We start from the raw sequence: 15,109 nt of genomic DNA, 5'->3' as shown, positions 1-15,109 counted from the left end.
AAAAGTGGATGGTTGCACAGGAGGTCATCCAATATTTACGAAGGTATCCGTGGTTGTGTTCACATGAGAAAGAGCTCATTTGTTAGGGAGTTGAAGCTTCGAAGCATCAAAGCATTTGGACAAATATCCTCTCATGAGTCTTCTCACGACATTGCTCTTTAGTGAAATGAGTCACCTGGCATGAGAACTCCAAGTATAACTGAGAAATAAAGACGTCTATGTTTTCTTGAAAGAAAGACGTTTTCTAGTCGATGTTACCTAACAGCTCAACAGAACAGATGAATAAAGCAACTCGGCAGCCCAAAGAGGCACTTTACCTACCATCCTATTTTTCTAAACATGTCCTTGAAGACCACGATCTCAACACAGCAGCGAGTGAGTCACACAAAGGGAAATATTAACATGGACCGCACAGAGGTGCAGCTTGATCTTCCCTTGCAGCAAGAATATCCCAGCCAGGGGTCCTACTGCATGGAGTTTGCATGTTCTCCTTGTGGATGCCTATATTCTCTCCACAGATCATAGAACAACCAGAATCATTATTGTAAAAAAACAATTGGAACCTGAGTTAAGTTTCTGGGCCTAAATGACTTAGTTTGAATTTCAGAGTTCAATTTACTGTTCAGTTTTTCACATATCAAATATGTAAGAGCTTTATTGGAGAAAAAATTTTATGACTTTACAGTACAGTAAGCACTATTTATGTCAGAATTGGTGCATGTGACAGAATATTGCTTTTGGTACCTTGACCCTGCTGACAGCTTCTTGCGCCTGCATCATGCGGATGTTCTTGGAGGGGTTCCTCTCAGACAGCAGCTGGGTGGAGCCCAGGTAGTTAGCAGCAAAGATAATGCCATCAATCAGGTCTTCTGGCTCGCAGGGTCCAGGGACTGAGAGGACGGTGATGAACAGACGGAGCAAAAACAGACAGATGATGTTTTAACTGAAGCAGCGTGTGCCTTACAGAAGGTATCACTGGGTTCTTTGAGCCTTGTTAAAAATAGAGCTGTTGCTCTTAAGATCTGGAGATGATAGACTGGATTTGCCAAACCTTAAATCATTTAGTGGTGTCATTTTGATCTCAAAACATGCTGCAATTTTTAAAATGCCTTGCAGAGGTATTCAAACACACTTTTTTAGATCCACAAAAAAAATAGCATTTTATTGGAATCTGTAAATGCAGCAGCTTATGGTTCTATAAACTTCTCCTTTCCTTTCATTTCACAGAAATATACTATTATGATATAGTTTTAATATGATTGTAACAGGGCACTGTGCATAGACTTTACCGCATAAAAATCAAAGCGAAATAAACTTGCTATTTAACAGTGAAAACTATTAACTAAGGTCTTAACATTTCAAGCCTTGAACAATACAAGAAATCCCAAGGCTAGAGATCAAAGGTCAGTGAAAGACGCACTGAAAGAATCACTATTGGAGTTGTTCAGTATGATTATATTATCTTGGGCTTATTAGGAAGCAGAATAACTCACCATCAACAAAGCTGGGGAAGGATGCAACTTTCTTTGCTGGCTGAAAGACAGAAATATGATAGAAAAATAAATGCATCAGATTCATGTGCTACATGGTCAGTTTCCTATGATAACACTAAAAAGTCACTTTTTGTTATCTAGCAGCAAATCTGAAAATTACGTGTTGACATAATATCCCGTGTTTCATCAGGTGCTTACCTATGGCTTTGTGCTACACTTTTCCATGTTTTGCAGAAATATTTAATATTTTTGAGTCCTGCAAGATTCCAGAATTTCTCTTTCTACTTAATTTTTTTTAATCACAATCAGTTTCATTTAAAGACATACACTGCTAATAAAGTTTTACTAAAGGGTTGCTTCTATATCCCTTTTTTCTGCTTTAAAGTGTACTATCCCTTTTCTTTAAAGAAGTTACAATAAATTAACTCAAATTCAAATAGTAAAGAAAACCAGCCATGTGGGACAATACTTACTTGCTTAGAAATAGTTACATTTTAATTCAGATTTTACTGAAACCCTCACTTACGGTCATGCAATTACGGTATATTGCTCTCTGTTATTTATGCAGTTCTGTTCCCATAAATGGTGAAAAAATGGTCATGAATAAATATGTGCAAATATGTCATTCCAGACTGATGATGTGGCAGGGAAAAAAAGTGGAAATATAAGGGAGGAATCTTGATTCCTGACAGTCAAACCATAATCTCCCTGCATCTACCAGATCACTACATGCTCAGAAAGCTTCACTAAAGTACAAAAAGAGCCAGATGAGTAAAAATTTTCATGAGTAAAACCACAAACACGAGTTCAGTTTGTACAAGGCCATCATGCCGCAAGACCTAGACACGAGTACCGGTTGTAATTACACAGCTGCTCATTTAGTCACACACACTTATTATATATTGTATAAAATAACAACCTGTCTTACTAAAGCTGTGCATAAAAACTAAAGGGGAAATGTAGTAGCTGTTTTTGGATATTTAGCAGCATCTTACCTCTGGTACATTGTTGTTCTCCAAGGGAACATTGAGGTCAGAGCGCTGCTGTTTTCTAGGTTGCTCTGGACCATTATTTACCTGTCAGATAAACATAGAACACACAGGTGCAACAATGTAGGCATCAGAACAGAACAGAGGAGGAAAGATATGATACAGAATTAACATCTCTCTGTTTCTTCTGTTAGTTAGGCAGCAGTGCTTTGAATTGGAGGAAACTATGTATTTTTAAATACGATGGGATGTTTCATTTGAATACTTAGACTTCAAAAGTTTCAAACCATTTTAATGATGAAACATTGCAGAACGATGGCTGACTACGTTTCTGACTTAAAATTTACATTTTCCTCACATCTTAAAGCAGATGTAGACGCTCTGCAACTTCGCTACTACATTCAAAATCAACAATATAACGTAAAAACTAGTAAACACATAATCTGATGGTTGCGTCTTTCTGTTAATGCAGCTGATTTGCCTTTCTGCGTTTTATAGTAACGATAATCCCTGACAATATAAATGTGCTTATGAATGAAGAAGAAAATGTGGGGTTTTTTCCCTCTATTGGAACAAGGATAAAGCCGTACTGGGAGTAGTATTTAACCAAGTGGAACATCTTTAATGATGGCGTAGCTTGTTCAATTTGTGTGCACAATCAGAATACAAAAGAAAAAAAATTAGAAGAAGCACAATTTAGCAGTCCCTCGCTGCTCATTTCATTTCACTGGCATTAAGAGTGAAATAAAAAGCCTCCGCTGTTTAAACCCTCCTCCTCAGAGCAGTGGAAATAGCAAAATTCAGACAAGCAGCACATGTTGTTGTGAGTCTGTGTCCTCCTTTAGAAGAGAGTTAGCTGATCAGTATTCATCATGGTGCCCAACTCTGTAGTGCAAACACACATTACATTAATGAGCTTCGTGTTGTTGTTGTTTGGTAGGGTGGAATGCTAAATGCAAAGCTGTACAGTACAAAACTACATTTGTTCAAATAAATCCCAAAAGCACAACGTAAGAATTTCATCAATCTGAATATCATCAGGTCGCTTGAGATAGACACCAGCCCCCTGCTAGAATAAGTGGATACAATGTACGGATGTATGGCATCATTGATAAACTGTTAACCCTTCAAACCCTGATGTTAAATGTGAGCTATAAAGAGTCAGTAAATTTGAGTCCATCCTGAATGTGCGAGCCTTTATTTAGGTCTGGCAGATAAGTAATAAGACAGTAAATCTCTAGGTAAAGTGGGGGGAGGAGAAAGGTTTCAACTATATTCTTTGACTTCTGGAGAAATACAAATGTCATTTGCAACTTGTTTTTAGCTGTTCACCACAATCATTACAAATCTAGTACCCATTACCATGCATTAGACTGACATATAGTTCTGTCCAAACAATGTCTTTTTCAGGAATTGTTTGAGAACCTTTGATAAGGTCAGGTACTGTCATAAACAGTAAATCATAAAAAATAATACAATGTTGACATACAAATCAAATAAAACAGAAACTGTAAAGAAAACAATCATTATCCAGATCCAACTATTCAGATCACATAAACAAAGAGTTAAATGTGTTTGTTTTTTTTAAATGCCACAATCTTGCAGGAACAAAATATGTCCATCAGATAACTGACCAAATGTTCTTATTTTAGATAAAACAAAAATAACTGAAGCAAATAAAGCTGTGGGTTGAGTGGATCGTTAAAGATTAGAAAAATATTTGTATCAAATTTGACTGGGGCTAAATTGATTTAGGACAATTTTAAACTAAGGTTTTATACACAATCTAATTGGCAACAATAATTCCAGCTTTGCAAAAATAACACATTGACTATTACAGTTATAATGTTAATTTTTAAAGATGCAACATACAGTTCTGTGCTCAGTGGTTTGGGTGTAGAGAACTTCCAACAAGACTTTTCTCCGTTTCTCTGTTAAACAAAACGTTTTGACTCAAAGCTGCACAGTAAAATTCTAATCAAATTTACCATTGCCCAGTCAGTTGAAGGCCACAGTGAATCGGTATAGAGAATATTTTATTTGATTACAGGAGAGGCAATGACCAAATGATTTCCACAAGGCCGAGAGTCATCTGAATTTGCCGCATGGTGAGCATTTTTTCAATTTTATCTTGTTCCGCTGACCCACTTCTGACTTACAAATGAGACACTGAGAGCAAAAGCATTAGGACATGAGTATGTGTGCACATGGCGGAGCAGGTGTTTATCAGCTTGCTGCCCACCAGAAATTTCATCCTCTTTTTAAAACTATTTGACTTTTTATTTTTACAGGTTGGAACTCTACATGTCGTTGTGTCCATCCTGAGTCTGGGTGTCTCTTTATCTACAGCTTGGAAAGAAATAAGACGAAGGTAAATCTATGGGTGACATGGGGGAAGGAGATGGCTGCAACTATTCATTGGCTTCCTGAGAGAAACATGTCACTTATTACTCATTTTCAGCTCTTTACCACAAATATTTGAAATATTGCACCATTTCCATGCTTTAGACTAGCATATACACCAATTCAAACAATCTCTGTCTAAATCTCAGAAAAAAAGGAGCTATAATTTAGTGGACCCTGAAAGCCTGTTTAGATCAGCGGTCCCCAACCTTTTTAGTCGCGCGGACCGGTCAGCCCTTCGCAATTTTGCTGCGGTCCGGGGGCGAGGGGGGCAGTACTCCGATGTTGTTTTGTTACTCATTCTGCTGCAAGTTGGCTCAATGTTGCAAGACGTAACCACCGGTAAAATCCGGTTTATGATTTTAAATAAAACATCCGGAAGTAGTTCATTATTTCTTGCGCAGCCCGGTACCAATTGGTCCGCAGCCCGGTACCGGTCCACGGCCCGGTGGTTGGGGACCACAGGTTTAGATGATCACCAGTTAAAGGTTTTGTGTTTCAGAAACTTACCTGCTCTTGAGCCCATCTTTGTCTATCTTCCAGAGTGCGTGGGTGGGCCTTGATGCCCCGTTGGAGGTCAGGGTTGTTGTGGTGCATGGAGGGGATGTTCAGGGACTTGGGCCTGCTGTCATGACGGTGGTGAACTGGTGGATAGGATGCAGCCTCAGGCTTAGAGTGAGGATAGTCACTTGGTAGAGGGTCCTGTGCCAGCTCCTCTGGGCTTTGGTCAGTGCCACTGCTTAGACTCCCCATACTCATGCTCATCTTGATCTCAGCAACAATTTGGTCAATGTCCTCCTCTGCCTCTTCCCCTGTCTCCCCCTCCACCACCAGCACCTTACGGCTGCGGTATGGGGAGACTCGCACGGAGTTCCCATTGTCTTCAGGTGGGCAATAGACTCCGGTGTAAGCTCTTCCATGTCTCTCCTTCTCATCGGCTTCTTCATCTTCTTCTTCATTTGGACAGCCCTCCTCACTCTCTGCTTCTTCCCCCTCCTCTCGATCATGTCGCTGGGTGTGGTGTGTGTCTTGCATCGGAGGCTGGCGGTGATGGTGATGGTCCAATATGGGTTCTGGTCTCCCATTGTAAATCTGTTCATCGGGATCTTGCTCCACCACCTCACAGCGGACCTCTCCTTCCCCCTCACCCCACTCCTCCACCCTGTGCCTTTCCCGTTCTGCCCACTGCTCCTGGCTCACCTGGCCCTCCTCTATCCATTCCTCTTGCACCTCCTCATTTTCCTCTCTCCATTCCTCCACCACTTCTTCTTCCTCTTCTTGCCACTCCTCTCTCGCTGCCTCTTCTTCTTCGTCATCTTCAACCCATTCTTCCTCTCTCAACTCTCCCTCGGCCTCCTCCTCTCCTTCCTCTGTCCATCCTTCCTCAGCTTCCTGGCATTCACTAGCATGGGATCCATGTTGCTGAATGGCACCTGAACAGTTGCCCTGGCTGTGACTGTGGTTACAGTCTCCCTGGCTGCTGCAGTCCATTCCCTCCAGGTAGCTGTCATCCTCAGGGCAGTAGCGAATGTAGTAAGTGACTCCCTCATCTTCCTCTGCTAGTCCTAAGGAGGTTAACAATTGGAAACAGAAAGTTATTGATCAATTTCTTTAAAAATCAGAGACATTCTTGAATCACTGTTACAAATGATGTCTCCTATTAACTTCACTCAGAACTCAGTGACCAATGTGTAGAACCTTTTAAAGTATTTATGAATATCCTGTTCTCTCAGAAAGATGGCTCATGACACACTCACCATCATCATAGTCTTCCTCGTCTTCTGAGCTATTGTTGATATAGTCAGAGCTGGAGTCATCATCCAGACTGTCAGCATCGCCATGAAAGTCTGCTTGATCATGGTCGTTATGCTCTTCCCGCTCATGAGGGTCATGCTCAGGCGTGGACGGCGTTGCTGGCCTTTGATTCTCAAGCTGTGAGTCAACATCTTGGTTGCTGTACTGCTTCATGTCAACATCTGCATCTGCATCTTCTTCCGGATGACCGCGGCCCACGTCAGGAGGCTTGGGAGAGGAAAATTGGGTGCTGCAGGAGTGAGGGTGGTGTTTTGGATTGTGAAGCTCTTTGTGGTAGCGTAGTGGGCGCTGCCGTGCTGGCAGGGATTTCAGGTCACATGACTCTACAAGACAAGGGGCGGGACAGGAGGCAGGGCCAGGACCAGACATGCTGTTTCCCCCGCTGGTCCCAGGCCTCTTCCTTTGGGCCATGATTGGTGGCCTACAAGCCATGCATTGTTATTGATCTGAACCTACGAGATGGAAAAACACAAAGAAACACGGCCCGAGTGATGTCAAATTATGTTAAGAACAAAAGCACTGACCAACAATATTTTGTAATAATAAAATCACATTTGATACTTTTTAAAACTACAAAAAAAAAAAAAAACAATAATCCAAGTGCTCTTTGTCCAGAAAATAAATCCATATTTTATTCTCCTTCTCTACATTTACCCCATTTCTGCTGCCTCAGAATTTGATGTATTCCTTGTATTTCTACAAAAAAATCATGGCTCATTCTTCTGCACTTCATGCACATTTTGAGCAACATCCTGAGCCGATTTAGCTTAATTCTGTCTTTTTGATTCTCAGTAGTAAGCTCAGTCGGTGAGTGTCACTCACTCTAAGCTTTTTAAAAGTAAACAGAGCGTCTACAAATGTTCAGTATCTTCTGTACAACCTTGTCCTTCTGTTGTCGCATGGATGAATAATCTTTTGCAATTAGGTTTAGACAGTTTCGAGATTTATTTCTGTCTTGGACTCTTAATTTCGAGCATAAAAAGAATGAAGAAAAACTAGTCACATTCCAAATTGGTGTTATTAAAATATGGAAAAAATATGGAAAAATAGAGCCAAATTTAAAAGGAATATTACTGATTATACCCAGTACTGTTTTGACCAGTTTATTTTATCCAAATATGGTAAGTTTTAAAACAAACAATAAGACAACAATCAATTTAAAATAAAACCAAAATTCATAAAGAAATGTCCTTTCAGAATATATTATTATATAGATACCAGTTCAATTGCCTTCCAATAACAAGCTTAAAATGTTTGCTCTACATTTACTCTCATCTGTTTTGTCAGCTTCCTCTCTCTGCTGTGTCATTAGGTTGTCATGAACCACTGCCCTCAGAGAGAGCTATTGTTGCTGCTCTATTCTTTTTCTTTCATCAGAACCATGTCTCCCATTTCCAGTGATTAGATTTTCTCAACATGCCTGGAAACATGTGTCTAAAACAGACAGAAAGACAGCAGAAAACACATGCACTGAGTTCTGGTCCCAAATACAAAGCCTTCTGATTACACAGATACATGAGGACACCTGATGAAGTAAAGCAACATGTTACACATTTTAAACATCTTGCTTTAGCTTTTCAACCTCTCCTTATTCAGAATACATAAACGTGTAGCCTCATAATATGTACTGTCTACCATTTGATGCAGTGACTGCATGTCTTACCTGGAGCTGGGATGTGATACACAATAGGTCTGTGATTTGCTGTAATAAGAGCACCCCTGCTTTCCCTCCCTCATGTTTTTCCTCGCTCCTCCCATCCCCCTCTGGCTGCCACACAGCATGCACCTCTGTGACTCCACCCTCTCTGTATCCTCATACTATAAACCAGCTCCATCAGTAAAGAGCTCAGCCCCACCCCTAATGATTCCCTAAAGCTCAGAGTCAGGATTGGTAACTAGGGGTAACTGCATCCTCTGGGGAATGATAACCTTTGACATCCTCTTTGTTGGCTTCTGGGTTTTTAAGAGTAACGCATAATCACCACAGTGCTACAGACTGTTGCTATCTTTCAAATTCATACAACACTTTAGCTGTATTTTTTGTTTGTTTGTTTCTTTTGTGTGATTTTTAGGTTCTTATCCAAGTGGCATTTTCTAAATCTGCTTTGCATTACATGTATTTGAGATTTCTGCTTTGCTAATATATTTGAATATATTCATAAAGAGACTATAATACCACCATCACAAGACATGTGGGAGATCTGTCCTGCTAGTTTATTCCTATTGTGGCAGATTTAGAAGGAATTACAGCATGACTTACATCTGTGGTTAAAGAGAGAGGGTGCTCTCGAATTTATGATTTTAAATCTTCTTTGCCAAACAAGCAGCAGCCTCTGGTTTCAAACAACCCGATATAAATACTTCCACAGTTTTTATTGTGATTTCCTATTCTACTTTGACTCTCAAGCTCACGCTCCCACATTTTCTTGCATTAAAAATGAGATTGCATATTATAGATCACTGCAGCAACTTAAATTTTATCCCCAAGGCAGCTGCATATTACATCCATGAACAATTGCTGAACAGCTTTACTAAACAATGAGAAACTTATTAGTTTTCTTTTTTGTTCCAGATTCAGCTACACAAACAGATTTTACACACTTTCAGATGCACCTCAAAGCACTGCAGTTTTCTGAGACTTTGTAAGCTTCCTCTTTAGAGCTTTAAAACAAAAGCACACTTGGTATATATCGTTTTCCTTTTTCTTCTTTTTTCTAACAAGCGGAAAACAAAAAGTGAGATGACAAGAAAACTTCACAGGAACAGCAGAAAATAGTTTCATTCTCAGTTTATTCTGAAATCAGTGTCAGAAAACTAATGAGCTGTTTTGTCTGTCTTACTAAATTCTATTTCACTGTCATTCAGAATAATGACTACAGTCTTTCTTTTTTTATTTAATCATCTTATTACACTATTGCAGTTTATTTCTAAGCTTGATAAAATACTGTATATATCTTTTAGTTTTGCATTTTTAGTTTTTACATTTTTTGTCAATTTTATCACCTGCACAATAAAAAAAATGCTTTTTAAATACTGCCATAAAAATGTTGCACATCATGGGATGAGAGAAGATTGATTTCTCCAACCCCCACATTTATAAATAAGTTTTTTATGGAGAGTATTATTTATGCCCGAGTGCTTTCACATTTGAGAGAAACTTTTTTTAAGAATATTTTTTGCTCTAGCAGTCTTTATTTGATAATGAATTGACAGGACAATGGGGCTATGAGAAAGGGGGAAGACATGCAGTAAAACCTACCTTTATGTCTGCATGGAGGACTGAGGCCTCATGGGTAACGCGCTTTATCCCTGCACCACAGCAACTCCCTTTTTTGTTTTTATTTAATCAACTTATTACCCTATTGCACTTTATTTCTAAGCTTGATAGAATATGTGTCTCTTTTACATTTTTACTTTTTAAATTTTATGTCAATTTTATCACCTGCATAAAAATGCTTTTTAAATACTGTCATAAAAATGTTGCATATAATGGAATGGGAGAAGGTTAATTGCTCCAATCAACCTAAGTAGGCTGGGTCCTCTTTATTTGCAAGTAAGGAGAAAACTATATTAAAGGAGCTCTCTACAACAAGCTGTACAACTGCTTTGTGTCTGATGTTTATAGGAGCACCATCCGAAATCCTCTGAACTTGAATAAAAATGGACTTAAGAAGGAGATGAAGGCGAAAAACAAAACAAAATGCAGTTGGTTCCATCTCTGTACCTTTATTTCTACTTCTAATAAGTATCTGTCTTACAAATGCTCTGATATGTTAGTACTCATGCGAGCTGCTACCTTCATCCCCAAAAAGGGCTTGGAAACCACGCAAGCACAAACAGGCAGCAACAGCTGCACACCGGTGTTGTCTTGAGCATTTTATTTGTGTGTTTCCAGCTACAGTCAGGGAGCAGTTGCTGAGGCCCTCTTCATATCTGCAGGAAAATGCACCGGCAAGCGTTCGATAAAGCTTTGAATTACCTTTACATGCTTTCCTATTTTTGCAGACACATGCCTTGTAGGGGTGTACATGTGTGCACATTTGCATATTTCTGCATTGAGAATGTGTGTGAGCTTTAAAAGCTGGGCTGAGGAGCAGACAGAGGACGAGAGAAGCAATTCAGAAGCAGCAGATGGCTCAGTTAGAGTGTGGGCCTCGGGAATACTGATGTCTCTCTGCCTGGAATATTAAGCCATGACCTCTGATCACGCCGCTGAAAGACAGTCAGCCTTGAACAAGAGACAGCCAAAGCACAATAAATGAAAGAAGAAATAACTGAGGGTGAAGATTAAGTATAAAACTTCTTATATAGTTAAGATTTTCTAAATACAGCAAAACACATTTTCTATTTTTTTGTCCAAATTAATCATTGTATAATGTTGATGGGAAAAAAACTATACTTGCTATCATATTATACAGCATGTTTTTGCTGAAACGTATGGATTAAAAGTGGCGGAAAAGAGACAGAGGAGGCTTATTGAAAAAGATGGACCAGCATAGTCCATTTTTTTCCAAGTTTATCAATAAAGCAACTTACAATCTAAAAGCCCCATACCAAGAAGAATGTAGCAAAACATTATTATCTTCAGATGAACAACTGACTAATAAATGTCTGCCTGGTTTTAATTATGAGAACTGTTTACCCTGCTGTGGTTTCTTCTCATCCTTTTCCACATTTTCACTTGACTTTGGTGCTAAAATCTACAGCATCGCAACTGAACTGCAGCCAACCATCTGGACACAGAAGGTTAAACTTTCTGTGTCCAGAAATTTTTTCATTGCTCTTTCTGATCTTTACACTTTTTAGTCATTTTCTTTCATCCTGTGTTGTTTTAGGTCTTACAGATAATCTGGGTCTCAAAATATTAGGACATTTACTAAAATGCTGTCAATGCATAACAGAAACAAAAACACATGACTAATTTTTGCATTTTAAAGACAATACCAGCATAAGGATCAATTAATATTACTAATATGTATGTTTGCCACTGCTCAGAAGTTTGCTCACAAAGCAAATTGTTGATTTTTCAGTCTCAGACTCTTTAATCAATTAATATTTGATGCATATATTTAGTTAATATGCAGGCAATTGACATTTAAGCAAACAGAAAATGAAAACTACTTAAGCTTGGGATTATATAACTTTTCATCATCTCAAAACATGATGGCAGATGGTTGTGAATGAAAATCCCAGCAGACCAGCAATTTCTGAAATATTTAAACCACTCTTTCAGGCACCAACAATCATTCCATGTTCAAAGTCTCTTTAATCTCTGTTGTTGCCAATTCTGGTGCTTGGTTTAACTTCAAATTGTCTACAGCAAGTCCAGATGCTTAAAAGAATTTAGCGGGTGTCTTATGATTCATTATTTCTGTTAATAAGCAGTTGACATGATGTAACTAACAATGGTTGCTTGGTATATATGCCAAAAAAGTGAAAATATCTGTGTAGAGATCTGACTGTGTATTCCGACAGAAAGGGAAAATTGGGAAAGAAGGAAGCCATTCCAAACGGTGAATTGACCTAAAAACCAAGATGGCCATCCATAAATTTCTGACACTAAATGGTTTTGCACCACTGTAATAAATATGCAAAGTACCCTGTTGATCTTTTCCTTCTAGAAAATGAGTCATGTTATTGAATTTAGGGGTACATCCAAGCGGAACAGTGAGTCTGACTTGTAAGGCACCAATCATGATAAAATTCTGTGATCCATGAAATAACCACTGCTGCCATTCACCCGACATCTTTGTCAGGGTCAACTGATCTTGTAAACATGAAGCATCAGTGTGAGAGACTGCTGTAGCAATCTGTCCACTTCATTTAACATATGATGATAAACTAGGTATTAAAACCTAAGAGAAAAACATAGCTAGTAAATGAGGAACAGAAGTATTAGAGAGAGTCAGAGGGATATATTTTTTTTCTCTATGTCCTCATTAATATTCAGTATTTGTTCTCTTCACAGTCCCACTCACTTCAAGATGACAACAAGGCAGACATGTGGGAGACAGAAAGAGAAGGACAGGGGAGACTTATTGAGCAGCAGGAATGGCACCGAACGACAGAGCATTTTCTCCACCACTCAGCAGGCCAATAACCGTTTTCGCTGCATATTGCCAAAGACACACCCTCCTCCTTCACCCTTGACTGTTACCATGGCAACTCTTTGTTTTCTTGCTTCAGTGTCGAAGAGGACTGATTCAGTCAAGCATCAAAAAGCCCCATGCGTTGAATAAATGCATTTACATGCACACATAAACCTTCTCACTGTGCTTCTAAACCATTTTTCAGGACTTTGTCTGACACATGATTAGGCAACAGTTTTACGGTCTAATGAGTTGAGTAAACAATTTCAGTTGCAACTAATGAATGCAAACAGAATCCACCAGATGGGCGTTTTCCTTTTTGGGTGGTCTAGCATCACACTGCCGTGTGTCACAGCTACAACGATAGGAGAAAAATGCCATCAGTATATGGTGTAAACAGAGGGGGACAGAGTACCCAAAATGTACTCCAGTAAGAGTAAAACTACTTCAAAATATATTTACTCAAGTAAATGTAAAAAGTAGGCATCTGAGACATTACTCAAGTAATACTAAAAAAGTATTTTGTAAAAAGGCTACACAAATACTGAGTAACTGATCATAACAGCTGATTAAATATTTAAAAATGTATGTAATCTTATTAATTTCTGGTATTTGAAAGACTAAAATAAAAAATACAATTACATAGCATATTAAAAATTACAAATTTTAAGCAGAAGAAACATTTCTTTCCATATAAAACATAAAACTAGTACTTACAGAATATGTTAGTGTCAATGTACTTCCATTGACAATATATGTAGTTTACTGCATATCCACTATATCTCCAAATGGCACAGCAGGCTCAGCAGATAGAAAATAACATTAGAACATCACAGTTTGAGTACAATAAATCTCACTTTTACATAAACTGTCGGTGTGTGCTTTTCACTCGTTTTAAGTTAAAATATAGGTCCATATTCAGAGATTTGATTCAAGTAAGAGAAGCAATACTTCATATCAATTCATGTCAGTTTATTTAGATCAGGAATGATTAAATAGAAAACATTTTTAAACAACTCTACCATTAGACTACAATTAATCCGGAAAGTATTCTGAACTCTTCACTTTTTTCCCCATTTTGTCATGTTACAGTCTTATTCCAAATTGTATTTAATTAATGGTATTCCACAAAAATGACAATGTGGATTACTTTTAGTTTGTTTTTTTCTTTTGCTAATTTATTCAAAATAAAAAAACAAAAAGTCGCATTTACATAAGTATTCACAACCTTTGCTTAATCCTGTGTTGATGAAGCTCAAGAGCTGTTTCCACTGATCATCACTGAGATGGTTCTGCTGCTTAAATTGAGTCCACCTGTGGTAAAATCAGTTGATTGGACTTGATTTGGATGTTTGGAAAGGCACACACCTGTCTAAATAAGACCGTGTACCGGAAATCAGAACTCATTTTCAGGAGAATTGTTCAGATGAAACTGATTATTGTGTGCCACAAACACCAGCATCTCAGAAGTCTGGCTCAAAAAGGCTGGAAAATTCAAGTTATTCACTGTGTGTAGTAAGTACTAAGACTTACTCCACAAATACCTACTAAGCGATTAAAAAAAGCAAAGGGGATGTAACAGTCGCCTAAAATCTGCAAATAATCATGCCTGATTTTCTGTCTTGCCTTCACATAGGTTTATATAAATACTATATAATGGGCGCCAGTATAGAAATGACTGGAGCTTAGGTCAAATTTTATCATTTGAGAAAGCCAATTAACAAAAGATGTTCTTTTGAACGTGCTTAGTAAGAGCCTGGAGACACTGTTGTTGCTATAACTAAATTAAGACGCTTTACCAGACTGGACATCTTCCCATAGTCTTTGGCTAAGTATTTTTCTAGGTTCTGATTAGAACACATGTTTTTTTATTTTTTTTATTTTCAATGAATGAACCAAGTTCAATATATTGGTTAAGATGCCCCAGAAAGAACATGACACAACATGAAAGTCTGCCTGGCAACAGGTCTGGCTTGCAGAGCTAAGTACAGCTAAATAGCCCCAAAGGGAGATAAGATACTAGGGCAATTTCACAGGGTTTAATTGAAGCTGTCAGTAGGATTTGGTTACTAATGAGAAGGAATAAGTGAGAGTGAGTGAAATGCAGAAGAAAGGGTGGATTCTTAAAATACATAAAATAAGAAAACAACAAAAGCAACCTGAACATTACACAGCTACCTATTTATTGTCAGCAATTGAGAGGAAAGATATTTTGCTTAGAGTTTGATTGAAATGTAATGAGATATAAGCTCTTATTTCTTGAACATGTTTAACCTCTCATCCAAAATGCATCTTTAGTTTTGAACATGATTTGATGTAA

At 38.3% G+C, this 15,109-nt stretch overlaps 1 protein-coding gene across 2 annotated transcripts in view; it reads right to left on the bottom strand.

Annotated features, from left to right (window-relative positions):
* The window catches only part of apba2b (amyloid beta (A4) precursor protein-binding, family A, member 2b), a 50,580-nt gene that overhangs the window by 16,009 nt on the left and 19,462 nt on the right, over window positions 1–15,109 (bottom strand). For both annotated transcript variants that reach the window (XM_028014440.1, XM_028014442.1), the window contains exons 2-6: window positions 6,643–7,152; window positions 5,396–6,450; window positions 2,489–2,569; window positions 1,494–1,533; window positions 745–890 (exon numbers count right to left, since the gene is read on the bottom strand). In XM_028014440.1, the coding sequence (XP_027870241.1) occupies window positions 745–890; window positions 1,494–1,533; window positions 2,489–2,569; window positions 5,396–6,450; window positions 6,643–7,132 (1,812 nt within the window). In that variant the 5' untranslated portion in view covers window positions 7,133–7,152. The remainder of the gene's footprint in view (window positions 1–744; window positions 891–1,493; window positions 1,534–2,488; window positions 2,570–5,395; window positions 6,451–6,642; window positions 7,153–15,109) is intronic.

The sequence above is a fragment of the Xiphophorus couchianus genome, chromosome 4, assembly GCF_001444195.1.
Source record: "Xiphophorus couchianus chromosome 4, X_couchianus-1.0, whole genome shotgun sequence".
NCBI lineage: Eukaryota > Metazoa > Chordata > Actinopteri > Cyprinodontiformes > Poeciliidae > Xiphophorus > Xiphophorus couchianus.
The sequence above is the reverse complement of the archived record's forward strand: the minus strand, read 5'-3'. Positions and strand labels throughout refer to the sequence as shown.